General features: G+C 56.8%; 1 protein-coding gene across 2 annotated transcripts; it reads left to right on the forward strand.

Annotated features, from left to right (window-relative positions):
* The first annotated feature begins 792 nt into the window (after positions 1-792).
* GFI1B (growth factor independent 1B transcriptional repressor) lies at positions 793-12,397 on the forward strand. Of its 2 annotated transcripts, XM_061433973.1 has the most exons (7): positions 793-1,475; positions 7,613-7,732; positions 8,206-8,346; positions 8,743-9,014; positions 9,557-9,694; positions 10,514-10,772; positions 11,659-12,397. In XM_061433973.1, exons 2-7 carry the CDS (start codon positions 7,633-7,635, stop codon positions 11,835-11,837), a joined length of 1,089 nt encoding a protein of 362 aa, XP_061289957.1. In that variant the 5' UTR covers positions 793-1,475; positions 7,613-7,632; the 3' UTR covers positions 11,838-12,397. The 2 variants fall into 2 exon arrangements, with proteins under 2 accessions (XP_061289957.1, XP_061289958.1); XM_061433974.1 differs by lacking the exon at positions 793-1,475 and having other exon boundaries at positions 7,542-7,732; positions 10,607-10,772.
* Positions 12,398-13,965: the final 1,568 nt, after the last annotated feature.

Here is a 13,965-nt window from a genome sequence, read left to right on the forward strand (position 1 = left end):
GAGCCAGGCACTGACCGGGGGCCCGAGGGCTGGCGCTCTCTGCCCTCCGGCCCTGCACAGTGAGACCTCCCGTCCGAACCCCGCCTCTCTTTCTCTCCAACTCGGACCTTGGCCTCCAGTTGGGTCGGGGCTTCCTGTCGCCAAACTTGTTTTCTTTAGGAGGGAAACACAATCTGTCCAGCGCGGCTGGCTGGCAGACCATGCAAATCAGCCTAACAGTGCTCTATTCTGTGAGTTCTCCCCGTATGCAAAACCTCCTGAAACAAACCAGCCATCCCGTAAGCCGGAGGAGGAGGAGGAGGCTTGAGGGGCCGAGGAGGAGGAAGGAGGTCAGGGGGGTTGGGGTGGGCCCCTGTGCCAGTGAAGTCGCTCAGTCGTGTCTGACTCTTTGCGACCCCATGGACTGTAGCCCACCAGGCTCCTCCGTCCATGGGATTCTCCAGGCCAGAGTGCTGGAGTGGGTTGCCATTTCCTTCTCCAGGGCATCTTCCCGACCCAGGGATCGAACCCATGTCTCCCCGCGGGAAGTTTAAAGGAACGTCTGTGCCAAAGGGGCTGGAATTTCCCCCACAGGCCCTCCCAGCCTTCCCGCGGGGGCCGGGACCCCTGGAGGCCAGCCCCGCCCGTGCCCGCCTCGGCCACCAGGTGGCAGCACACGCGGGCCCTGGGACCGGAGCGCAGCCCGCCGGGTGCGCCCGGCGGCTGAGGGTCCCAGCGATGCGGGAAGCGCCCACGCTCAGTACCACGCCCGCTGCTCCTCACTCAATCTAGGGTCAAGGCTGGGGAAGCGTGAATTTTGACTTTTTTTTTTTTCTTTACGGCGACTTCTGCGAGGACAAGAGGGGGCTCCTCTAAAAGCAGTCTGCAGCAGCGCCAGCCAGGGGCTTCCTAGGAGAGCGCTGGGGAAGCTGAGTCCACAGAGGGGCAGAGGAAGGGAAGGAGAAGAAAGAAAGGAAGGAAGGATGGAAAGGAAGGAGAAGAAAGAGAAGAAGTAAAAAGGGGAAGAAAGCGAAAGAAAGAAGGAAAGAAAGAGACTAACTCAATGAGTTCTCTACTCAAGATCAGGTTTTTAAGTAAATGTTGTATTTCAACTTCACTTTTTAAAACTTTAAGGATTTAGCCATCACTGTTAAAATCCACAAGTTGTTAAAAATTTCCGTAGAGAGAGTGCAGCTCCCGGAGTGAAGGGTTAGGGAAGAGAATGGGGAGTCCTGGAGAGCTTTGATAAGCAAATAGAGCTCCACACTCTGGCGCTGTCTCCATTGGCTGTTCCCTCGCTGCCAGATTTTGACACAAATAATCAGATTGAAAATCAGGGAGGGGAACAGAAGAGGAAAACACACACACACACACAGAGGGTGGGGAAAAAAAAAAAAAGGAGAAGTATCTATTTGTGCCGAGAGTCACGAATTGACCCGGTGGTGCTGATACGCAGAGACGCAGCCAGGTTCTTCCCGCAGACCGGCTCTGGACAGGTGAGTGCGGAGAAGCCCCTGCCTCTCCTTTTGAAATTTGCGTATCTCACTTAGATTGTTTCCAAATAGGTTACCTAGTCCCTTTGGCAGTCCTCGGAAGACTAAGGTGGGCTGGAAAAAATCTCTTTTGTGGAATGTGGCTTTCAGCTCTTGAGCCCAGAGGAGAAGAGATGGCAAGGAAGCAGTCTTAGCTGAGATGCTTCCAGCCCGCGCACGTGGTAGGAATTACCTTCCTCCAACTGTGCGTGAACACCGGGGATGTTTTTGTTGTTGTTTGCTGGTTTGGCCCTAAGTTTCCCCGACCAGGGATAGAACCCGAACCCGAACCAGCGGAAGCTCGGCGTCTTAACTGCTGGACCACCAGGGAAGTCCCATGAACACCCTTTGAAGATTTGATTTTAGGCTGACAGAGGTCACCTGCCTGCACAGTGTCATACCCAACACCTCAGCTCTCCCAGGGACCCGGACAGGCGAGGCGAGTCACACGTGGAGGTGCCCCGCGCTGTCCACCACCTGTGGGCTCGGACTGGGTCTGTCCCCAGGACACTCTGAGCCTTTCTTGGCTGTGAAATGAGAGAGTGTGGGATTGAGGACTCTGAACGGAGTCCTAGCTTCAGCATCCAGAGTCCCAGGCAACTTTCAGCAAAGCTTCAGCACCCAGAGTCCCAGGCAACTTTCATCAAAGATCCCGGGAGAGGGTTCACTTGGAGAGGGAGGCTCTTTTCATCGGAGCCCCTCAGGGGAGGGGGAGGCTGCCATCTCCACTGTACCACCCCACCACCACCCTGCCTCCAGGAACAAGACACGGGGAGAGATGGTGCCTCAGCCTCTTCTACCTAATTTTGATGGAAAAGCCAAGACAGAATCTGCATGGGGAGAGGCACTCGCTCTAAACTGGGGCTTGTTAAGGGGGGCCGTGCACAGAATCACTGTGGATATATGCCTGTGTACATTTTTCTGGGAAGAACGTCCACGGTGTTCATGAGATACCGTGGTGGGGAGGGGTGCACGAATTAACCTGGAAGCCAGGCGAGTTGCACCTGCCCACGTGGGCTCACCCCCTACACATTTCTTAGTGAACAATGGGTAGAAGATTTCAGGGACTTCCCCAGCAGTGGTTAAACTCCAGTCTTCAGTGCGTGGGCACACTGGTTCAATCCCTGGTCGGGGAACCAAGATCTCACATGCTCTGCAGCATGGCTCCCATTGCCCCCCAAAGCAACTATACTCCAATAAAATTTCATTAAAAAAAAAGATTTCAGTCTTAGTGAAGGGGCAAGTTTCTGGTCCTCAGAGGTGGTTTGGAAAGGATTCTTTGCATAAGACGTGTGAGGTTTCTTCCAACTCAGATTTGGTGGGCAGAGGGGGTTCCCTGGAAGTCCAGTGCTTAGCACTCCATGCTTCCATTACAGGGGGCACGGGTTCGATCACATCCCTGGTTGGGGTACTAAGATCTGGCAAGTTAAGCAGCCAAAATAAAAAAAAAAGTTTTAGGGGTCAGAATATCAGTTTCTCAGCAGAAAGTTCTTGGGGACCACCAGAGAGCTCTACCTGGTTAGGTTTGACTGATGGAGCCACTCAAAACCAGGGCAGAGCATTCCCTTCAGGCTGTCAGGACAGTGGGGTGGGGTAGGGGGTTCAACTGGAGAGTCTTAGGAGTCAGATCGCCAGCCCCCCTCCCCAACCCGGGAAAACCAGCCTGATCATATGCGATGCTTCACTGTGACACAACCTCTCAACCCTTTTCAGAAACAAGAGAAAACTTGACCCCTCCTCAGTCTTAAAGGGGTTTTTGTTCCTTTGTTTCAAGGAATTCAAATCCATGGAGCTGCTTAGTCTCTCATGTAGAGGTGCTGGGGAAATGTTTTGCTCAGTCCCTTTGGTTTTTATTGAGGTAAATGACACGTAACGTGAAGCTGGCCGTTTGAGCCATCTTTGGACTGGCCGGCTCAGCGGCGTCCGGTGCATTCACCTTGTGGTGCCACGGCCACCACTGGCCACCACTGGCCACTTACAGAACGTTTTGCATCTTGCAAAAAACCGAAACTCTTACCCACTGCACAGGTACTCCCCGTTTTTCCCTCCCCCCAGCCTCTGCCCCCACCCTGCTACTTTCTGTCTCTGAACTGGACTACTCTAAGTAACTCACATAAGTAGAATCACACAGCATTTGTCTTTCTGTGTCTGACTTAATTTCAAGTAGTATGATGACCTCATTGTTCATCTATGCTGTAGCATAGGTCAGTATCCTCTTTCTTTTGGAGACTGAATAATATTCCCTTTCTATGTCTAGACTGCATTTCGTTTATCCATTCATCCATGAATGGGCATCTGGGTTGTTTCCGCCTTTTTTGGCTATTGTAAATAACGCTGCTATGAACATGGGGGTACAGGTATCTGTTCAAATCCCTGCTTGCAATTCTTCGGGGTATATACCCAGAGGTGGATTCATCCATTCTTTTTTTTTTTTTTTCTTTAATTTGGCTGTGTTGGGTTGCAGCATGTGGGATCTAGTTCCCCGACCAGGGATCAAACCCGGGCCTCCTGCATTGGGAGCTCTTAGTCTTAGCTACTGGAACACCAGGGATCCTTTTTGACATTACATTCTCTGAACTTACAAAGAGGCTTTTGAGATCCTTCCAAATTTCCCGTAGAACTAATGACCACTCTCTGCTGGGGCCCCGAGAGGGACCAGGACTCACGCCCCCTGCCTCCTACATGGAACGAGTGGCTTGTTTGTTTGTTTGTTTGTTTGTTTCCCCTTGAGTCATGTCTTCAGACATAAAGGAAGTCCAGGGGTCCCTCCTAGCAGACGCTGAGAAACAACGGAGGCTTTCTCAACCCTCCCAAAAAGGGAACCCGAGTGATGAGTTTCTCAGTCAAGGTGGGTCAGACCCGTGCTCAGAGACAACGAACCCCAGCATGGGATTTTAGAGCGAAAGGGAAGTTTAGAAATCTCTTAGTCCAACCGTCCTTTTGAGAGATAGGAAAACCAAGCCCCAGGTTGGCGGCAGACGGGGTCAAGTTCAAGGTCACAGAACCCAATTCGATTTGGCCGCACAGGAGGTGCCTTGGGTGGAAACCCCAGGCCAGCTGCTCTGGCTCCATGTGGAAGTCGGGGTGCAGGGCTGCCCCCCTTCAGAAGCACTGGCCGAGATTCTGACTTGGGGCCAGGGCGGGGGGGGGGACCCTCTATCAGGACTGGGGCTTTCTGAAGAGATATTAACAACGAGGCTCTTTCCGGAGGCCCCGATACCATCAAGGCCTCTGCTTTATGAAGAAATCTTGGTCTTCTTTCACAATCTCTGCTCTTAGTTCTTTCTCAGAACAGGTTCGTGTGAATCAAAACGGTGTGGTTGTTAATTAACTATAGTATAGGTGATTGGTTCCTGTTTTTTTTTTTTTTTAAACTCAGCTCACAGAGGCCAGAAGGAAGTTCTCTGGGTGCATTTGGCCCCACGGAGAGCTTGATGGCTCAGCTGTGGGCTTGGCTGTGCCACTGTCGCTGTGCCGGGCTTAGCGGAGAGAATGTTCTAGGGAGGGCGGGGGAGGCGGTGGGCAGTGGGGTACCGCTAGAGTAGGCCTCGAGAAGCCTTCCTCCATCCGGGGAACCCCAGAAACGGGGACCCCCTTGCTCCCTTTAAGTGCCCCCAAATCCCAGAAGTGCCGTTGTGTTACCACCTGAATTCCCATCAGCTGACCTCGAGGGTCTCCTCGGGTTGAGCCCAAGTGGTCCTGGAAGCTTCCTAAAAGAAGTCTGTTCTCTTGCCAGCCTCTCCACCCGAGACTCCTCATGAACCCAGGTGGGCCCGGCTGGGTTCCTAAAAAGACCAAAGATAGAGAATTTGACTCCCCCCTATCCCCACTCTTGCCCCTCCAGGGAGCCTTCCCCTCCCTGCTCCAGGCAGGCCATCTTCAGTCCAGCAGAGCACGGGGCCAGGAGTCCAAGCCCTGCAGGGCAGGAACAATGGGCCCGGCCCTGCTGCAAGGCCCTGGACCAGCCACGTGGCTCTGTCAGCCTTGGGCGGCCCCCTGTGACCCGCGACAATGATCAGTGCCTCCCTCGCCTGGTGGGGGTCAGAGTCGATGACCCCACACTGTCCGGGTTTCCTCCTTGGCTTGTCAGCTCAGTTCCCTCTGTCCTGAAACAGTGACCACCCTGTGGTCTGATGGCCAAGAGCACAGAGGCCTGGGAGGTGGACCTCGAGTCCAGCTGCACCTTGCTCTGGGACCCTGAGCCAGTCTCTAAGCCTCAACTCTTTCTCTGTAAAATGGGGTCATATCTACTCAGCTCACAGGCCAGGCTTATGGGAGTGAGGCTGCAAGAAGTAGGCCCCTGTATTCTAGCTCAGCGGCTCTAACAGCATCTCTGGTTCTAGTCGATCGACTAATAAAATGCTATGTTTTTTTTTTTTAAATCATCTTTTGATTGAAAGACACGGTCTTGGAGGCTCCCCCCAGAACAAAAGCTGAGGGGAACCAGCCCCTCCAGCCTGCCCCCAGAGTGTAGAGGTGTCTGGCCTCCTCTGGGGGCAGGGAGGGGGGTGCTCCCGAAGCCAAGAGTTAGAAGGGGGAAGGAAGAGGGGGTGTGGGGAGCCCTGAGTGGAGGGAGACAGGGAGGCAGGAGGAAGAAGACTGTCGCTGGAAGATAAGGCGGCCGTGGCTGCCCCACAGCCTGGGGAAGACGGCAGGCCGGCCCTGCCTTTGAGGTCAAAATCTGACAGCTGGACAGGACCCCGGAGGCCTTCAGGTCCCACCCCCTCATTTCAGGGCCCAGAGGGGAGGGGCTTGGCGCATGTCTGGCTCCCAATCAGGGCTCACGCCCAACCATGCCTGCTGGCTTCAGCCCAGGCACGGGGGATGCCACCTGACCCGCCAGGACCACGTGGTGCCCGCCCCCACCAAGCCTCTGCTCCGCGGGCCAAGGCCCCCCAGGCACCACGCTGGGCCCCTTACACGCTTGGAATAATTAACGGTCCTTTTTCAGCCCAGCAGCCCCAGGAGGTTGGTTTGTGGTCCCCATTCAGCAGATCTGGACACTGAGGCTTCCATTAAGGTGGGGCTGGGCCTGAGCCTGGCCCCTAGGGCGGACCGGCCAAGGCCCAGACTCCTGCTGCTCCCAGAGGGGTAGGTGGGCTGGGCACGGTTGGTGCCTGCTCTGGATCGTCCCCTTGGGGAAGGGGTGATGGGGACGGCTCCCCAGGCAGGGCTCCAAGCACCCTCTAATCTGCCGGCTCCCAGCCCCCCACCCGGACCACGGCCTTATCCCTTATCGCCCAGAGCCTTGCTGCTGTTTGGAGCTCCCCGCGAGCTGTTTCCCGCGCTCTTTTTCCCGCGCTTGGCCCTATCACGCCCGCAGCCTTGCCCAGCGTGACTCCTCCTCCAGGCCCAAGCAGAGCCGCTGTCAGACCAGCAGTGACTGAATAATGCCTCCCAACTTCTGCCCACGCGGGCCTGGGGGTGGGGCAGATGGAAGACCACATGATGATGCTCTGTCTTCCGGGAGCCCTCAGGAGACCCTCATGGCTGGGCTCTGGGAGGTGAAACACGTTGGGGGCAGGGGCTGGAGCTGCTCTGTGCCCCAGAGGGCTCTGCACCCGAAGCCAGGAAGACCGGACAGTCAGGCTAGCCTGGCTCTGCCCCTGCCCCGGCCACTGACCCACGGGCTGAGTGCTGGGCTTGGGCTGCCCAGTGCTCAGTCCCCGGACTTGGTGGACACTGACTTCTTCCTCTGTGTGCACAAAATGACCCCAGGCCTCCAGCGTTGGGCCTTGAACCCCGCACACAACTCCAACCATCCCCTCCACCCACAGGGAGAGAGAAAAGGCCACTCCTTCCCTGGGGAGCAGGCTCTGGGCTGGGCGGCGGACAAGGGCGGCATCAGCTCTCGACTCACATGATCGTGCGGGTTTTGCAATCGATGTGGCCTCCCCCGTTGCAGCCCACCTGCCATGGACAGAGGACCCTGAGGGGCGACCACGGGGTTGCAAAGAGTCGGACACGATTTAGTGACTGAACACGCAGGCACACTCATCCAACCCACGTCAACAGGTTCTGATTTTAGGAGGAGGCCCTGAAACGTAAAGGAGCATTTTCCTCTTGTCCCCCCTAACCCTTCTTACCCTCTCTCCTGGTAGGTGTGGGGCACCCACTGACAATGCCACGCTCCTTCCTGGTGAAGAGCAAGAAGGCTCACACCTACCACCAGCCCCGCGCCCGGGAGGATGAGCTGCTCTGGCCGCCGGCCCTTGGCCCTGGTGAGTCAGAGCCCAGGCTGGTCCGAGGCCGCACCCGCTGGCCTCCCTGCCCCGTGAGAGGGGGAGGCAGGAACATCCCATCCGGAAGTAGCCGCTCTTCCAAGTCTGGAATCAGGAGGAGCTCAGTAAATGCTGGTTGAATGAATGAATGAATGGATGGCTGCACCATCTCTTCTCACCCAAAGGGAGTGATGACCGCATCCTGATTGGATCTGGTCCTCAGCAGCTGACATGTGATTTGTGATCGGAGGGCTGATCCAGAGCTGAAGTTGGGTGCTTGGAAAAATGGAGCTCTCCAGGGGGTGGGGGGGCTCCTCCTGGTCTCCGCCCTGCTCCCAGCATCCTGGGTAGAAGCCCCTGTGTGTGAGTCTCCAGGAGCAGCCACAGTGGGTCTCTCTGGTGTCCCCCCACCCCACTACTCTTACCAGACCTCTAAGCAGAGCTAAAGTCTGACTGTCTTGTCTCCCCCACAGTGGCCAGGGACCAGGTACCGAGCATCAGCCCCGTCCTCAGCTCCCTGTTCCCAAACCAGCGCCTGGACTGGACGGACCTCAAACGGGAGCCGCAGCTGGAGCTGGAGCAGAGCTCGATGACCCGGCTGGCCTCCGGCCCAGGTGCCCAGCCCAGGGCCCCCGCCTCTCCCCAGCGGGCGCAAGGGGACTTAGAGGGTGGACAGGCTTGAGGAAGCAAGGTCCCTTGGAGCTGTGGAGTCAGGAAGGGTCGACAGTCCGGGCTCTCTGGCTTCTGCTTGGATCCCTCCAGGACAGCGAGCTTATTCCCAGATGAGAACTCCCGTGTGGTGGGCAGGCCCACACAGTGGGTGAGGTGGGCGCTCTGCAGGGGTTGGGATGCGTTTCTAGACTGAAAATTCAATGAGTCACAGTGAGCACCAGCAGTAAATAATTTGGGCTGCACACCAAAGCCTCCGCATGGGGTCATGGTGGAGGGTGGCGGGGAGCGGGCACCCTGTTCTTAGCATCACCACTAGATGAGCATCCCACCCTCCACAGAAGGACCTGCTGTGACGTCCCGACCCCAGGATGGGGACTCGCCCTCCTCTGACTCACCCCCGTTCTACAAGCCCAGCTTCTCCTGGGACACCCTGGCTTCCTCCTACGGCCACAGCTACCGGCAGGCCCCCTCCACCATGCAGTCTGCCTTCCTGGAGCGCTCCGTCAGCCTGTATGGCAGCCCTCTGGTGCCCAGCACCGAGCCACCTTTGGACTTCAGCCTCCACTATTCCCCGGGGATGGACGCGTACCACTGCATCAAATGCAGCAAGGTGGGCGGCTGGGCCCCACTCGCACCCCCTCCCCAGCACCCTGGCAGCCACGAGTGTCCATAGCTGGGCACCCCCTGTGCTGTGACTCGGGTCCTCTGGGGATCGTCTCCGTCATCACTCTGAGCCCTGACCGTGTGTTAGGCCCTGTGCTAAGCACTCGACGTGCATGAACTCCAGGAGGTGGACGAAGGGCTCAAGTTCAGAAAGCTTGAGTCACTTGCCCAGAACACACAGCAAGTAGATATCAGAATCACCATTCCCACCTGGCTCTGCCCAACTCCCGCTTCTTAACCACCAGGCAATTCAGCCTCCAGACAGGGCCAGAAGGGGCCTTCCAGACCCCCCCTCCCACACCATTCTATAGCCAGGAAAGCCAGACACAGACAGGCAAAGAGACCTTCCCAGGACGCACAGCACATGCCGGCAGTCAGCAATCCAGTGCTCGCGGGATTGCTCCCTCCTCTGTATGTCCACCTATGGCCGAGCTGGGCACCCTCTCCCCTCCGCAGCCCCCAGGCCTCACCCTCTGCCCCCACCCGCAGGTGTTCTCCACCCCCCATGGGCTGGAAGTGCACGCCCGCCGCTCCCACAGCGGGACCCGGCCCTTCGCCTGCAACGTCTGCGGGAAAACCTTCGGCCACTCCGTGAGCCTGGAACAACACACACACGTCCACTCCCAGGTGGGCAGCTGGCCGAGTACCCGAGCCCCGGTGCTCTCCCCAGGAATCCTAGGGCGCTCGGGGTGGGTCTCTCTCCATGCCTCTGAGAGTGACAGATTGGGACCCCTTATCATCTGCCTCCTTGATCTGGGTGCCCATCACCTGCCCTTAACAGTCCCTGATGGACGAGGCTGGCCCTGCGTACAACTGGAAGAGGCTAGGGGCTTGGGTGGGATTTCAGGTGGGTGTCTGGGACACTGAGGAACGACCCCGCCTTCTGGGCGCTCAGGGCAGATTTCTCACCTTTGAGGCCCTTGACTCTTAGAATCCGGGAGTCAGATTTAAATGCTCATCTCATCCATTTAGCCCTGCCTGATGCCAAGATCCCTTCTTCAGAATCCCATTCCAGGGAAAGCGCCTGAAACTGACCTGAGGGCTAACACCTGGGTAGATCTGAAAGTGCAGGTGGAGAAACAGGCCAGGATGGTGAGAGCGTCCCTTTGTGATCACATCCACAGTCACGCCAGCTGCCGGCTCAGTTCTCGACCTCCCATCCTCCCAATGACCCTTTGAGGTCACTAATCACTAGTCCAATGTACAGATGAGGAAACTGAGTCTCAGGGAGGTTAAATGACTTGCCTGAGGTCACGTGGCGAGTAAGAGGCAGAAGCCAGAGTCGGGGCCCCCAGAATTCAGACTCTTAAGCAAACCACAAGGGAGGATTCCCCAGCAGGACACGCCAGGCCGCCAGGCCTCGGCCACTCCTGGGAGGGGCAGGAATGGGGGGGCCCCTGCGTCTTGCTCCTCGAGGCCACCCCAACGGAGTGTCCTGTTCCTCAGGGGATCCCGGCCGGGTCCAGTCCTGCGCCCAGCTTGGCAGCCCCAGGCCGCAAGGCCCCACCTGACCCCCCGGGGCCTCGTTCCCTCCGGCAGGAGCGCAGCTTCGAGTGCCGGATGTGCGGCAAGGCCTTCAAGCGCTCGTCCACCCTGTCCACACACCTGCTCATCCACTCGGACACGCGGCCCTACCCCTGCCAGTTCTGCGGCAAGCGCTTCCACCAGAAGTCTGACATGAAGAAGCACACCTATATCCACACGGGTGAGACCTGGGCTCCGCTCTGCCCCACGGCCCCTCACCCGCCCGGGGCCCCCCAGCCCCTCCAAGCGACCCCCAGGGCCTAGGCCGAACCTCTGAGCATCCCCGCCGATCACTGTTCGAAGGTCCAGGCCTTAGGACCTGGCTGGCAGAAGGGCGGACAGGTGTCAGGCTGACAGGGAAGGCTGCTCCCCTCCGACAGGAGGGCTGGACGCTGTGCTGCTTAAAGGAAAGAAAATGCACAGAAAAAATACCGGAAGGAGAGAGCAAAGTGTCAGCACTGTGACCCATGGGTAGAAGAGAGAGCGGCAGGCGAATTCCTCCTGCCGCCATCATTCCTTCCTCCACTCATTCATTCCCCATTTGTCATTCATTCATCCCCCCAGATACTCATTCATTCATTCCTCCCCTCATCCTTTCCCCATTGTCATCCATTCATTCCCCAGTTCACTTCCACATTCGCTCTATTTCCCATTCTATCATTCATTCATCCCTCCCACCATGCATTCATTCCTCCACTCATTCATTCCTCCCAGAGCCGGTCATCCATTCCTTCTATCATCCATTCACCCCTCCAGCCATCCGTTCATTCGCATCTCCATTCATCCATTCCCCCAGTCATTCATTCCTCAGCTGTTAGCCAGTGCCTCTTTTGTGCAGAGCCCCAGGCCAGGTGCTGGGCTCCATTGATAAACAAAGTGGACCCTGTCCCTACCCCTAAAACTGGAATACAATTCCCTGGAAGGGGTGGGTTGTCAGACTTTTTCTTGCCGCCCTTTTCTAATAATTTTCAAAAGCAAATGTGAGATTAAACATAATAAAGTCCCAGAGAACAAATGCAGGGCACCTGGCCCCGGGCGATCCTGACCCTGTCTCTGCTGCCCCGCAGGTGAGAAGCCACACAAGTGCCAGGTGTGTGGGAAGGCCTTCAGCCAGAGCTCCAACCTCATCACCCACAGCCGGAAGCACACAGGCTTCAAACCTTTCAGCTGTGAGCTGTGCGCCAAGGGCTTCCAGCGCAAAGTGGACCTGCGACGGCACCGTGAGAGCCAGCACAACCTCAAGTGAGGCTGCCCTGAGCCCGGCTCCCCGCCGGCCTGCCGGCCCCGAGACCGTGCCACCTGGAGAGAGGCCAGGCTCACACACCCAGATCCCCAGTCTCCTGGAGGCAGCCCTGGACAGGACTCATCAAACTTGTTTCCAGACTCAAATTGCTGTGTGAGCTCGAGCAAGTCACTTTCCCTCTCTGGACCGACATTTCCCCTGCCGCAAAGTGTGGCAGCTGGTCTTTTCCAAGCCGATGCTGTCTGCAGGCCCAGGAGCTCAGTGCCGCCCCTGTCAGAGCCCAGGAGGCCAGAGTAGCCCCAGGCGGGCCCAGAGAAATCCTCCCCTATTTGCTGCCCCCAGGGATCGGGTCAGCTTGGCTTTCAGCAGGCCTCCTCTTGGCCGCCACAGATGGTCAGAGCCGTCTCCCACCTCAGTGGGAGGCCTAGCACCCCTCTGCTTCAGCCAATGTGCCAGCTGATCCCCACTTCTGATGGGCACTGCAGCCACGGGGAAACCAGCAGTTACTGTTGTCAGAAGCCTGCTCCTCTCAACAGCTGTAAATAAAGACACCCCTTTACTTACATTTGACCAGCATTTGTTCAGTGCCTACGGGGTATGAGCTAGTGCTTGAGGCTTTGGGGAGGGATGGTGCATTCTCGAAAAGCAGAGAAAGCTCTGTAGTCACTCACAGACACGTTGAGACCAAACTGGTAAGTGCTGGGCAGAGCCACGAGAGACCCCTGTGGCAAGACGGCAGGCAGGGGCCAGTTGGGCGCAGCTGGGGGCGCTCTCAGTTTCCTGTGAGTGCTGTGACAAGTCACCACCAACTTGGTGGCTTCCAACGACACCAAGGGGACTTCCCTGGTGGTCCAGGGGTTAAGACTCCACGCTTCCAATGCAAAGGGTGCAGGTTCAATCCCTGGTCCGGGAGCTAGGATTCTGCATGCCACGCACTGTGTGGTGCTTAGTCACTCAGTCGTGTCTCTTTGTGATCCCATGGACTGCAGTCGGCCAGGCTCCTCTGTCCACGAGGAGTCTCCAGGCAAGAATACTGGAGGGGGTTGCCATGTCCTCCTCCAGGGGATCTTCCCAACCCAGGGATCACAGCATGGCCAAAAAATTAAAACAAAAACACAAAGGCAGTCTCTTACAGATGTGGAGGTCAGAAATCCAAAGCACGTCTCATGGGGCTAGAAGTCAAGGTGTCAGCAAGCTGGTTCCTTCTGGAAACTTTGAGGGACGCTCTGTTGTCTCTTTTTTTCTAGCATCTAGAGGCTGCCTGTATCCCTCAGCTCATGGTCTCCTCCTCCATCTGCAGACTGCATCTGGTCACCTCCAGAGAAAGGTGACCTCCTTCCTCTGCTTTTGACCTGCTGGCTTCTCTCTCATAAGGACCCTTGTGATCATGTTGGGCCCCACCTGGATCACCCGGGAGACCCTTCCCATAGCAAGGTCCTTAATGGAATCACCATGGTAGGCAGAATAAAGGCCCCCGGGGTCTTCCCTGGCGGCCCACTGGTAAAGAATCTGCCTGCCAATGCAGGAGACCCAGGTTCAATCCCTGGGCAGGGAAGATCTCATACATGTTTTGGAGCAACTCGGCCGGCGTGCTGCAAATATAGAAACCTGTGTGCCCTAGAGCTGGTGCTCTGCAACAAGAGAAGCCACTGCAATGAGGAGTCCCTGCTCCACAACTGGAGAAAAGCTGCACACGGCAAGGGAGACCCCACGTAGCCCATAAATAAATTAATTTTTTAAAATAAGTTTAAAAGAAGAAGAATGGCCCCCCAAAACAATATCACGACTCATCCTTGAAACTTGTGGCTGTTATCTCATACAGCAGAAGAGACTTAGCAGATGTGATTACATTAAGCCTGGTGTGGCCCCCCACTAGCCGTGAGATTTTCCTTTGTAAAATGATGAATATAGCGTCCTCCCTGTGGGCTGTCAGAGGATCCCCTGAGGCCATGCCTGTACAGCAGTGAGCAGGGCCCAGCACATGGGAAGTGCTGCCAGGCCATGAACATGCCCTCTTGAAGTCCAGGCTGTCCTACGAGGCCTGCTCAAGTGCTGCCTCCTCCAGGAAGCCTCCCTTGGTCATTCCAGCCAGAGTTCTCCTGCTGCTACACACTGAGCTCCTTGGGCTCCT

Source organism: Bos javanicus, chromosome 11, assembly GCF_032452875.1.
Source record: "Bos javanicus breed banteng chromosome 11, ARS-OSU_banteng_1.0, whole genome shotgun sequence".
Classification (NCBI taxonomy): Eukaryota; Metazoa; Chordata; class Mammalia; order Artiodactyla; family Bovidae; genus Bos; species Bos javanicus.

Bases quoted from the DNA above. Each gene is read 5' to 3' on its own strand.
- GFI1B (XM_061433973.1), top strand. From the start codon at position 7,633: ATGCCACGCTCCTTCCTGGTGAAGAGCAAGAAGGCTCACACCTACCAC. The intron at 8,347-8,742 runs GTGCCCAGCCCA...CACCCTCCACAG, and splicing joins CCGGCTGGCCTCCGGCCCAG to AAGGACCTGCTGTGACGTCC. The intron at 10,773-11,658 runs GTGAGACCTGGG...GCTGCCCCGCAG, and splicing joins GCACACCTATATCCACACGG to GTGAGAAGCCACACAAGTGC.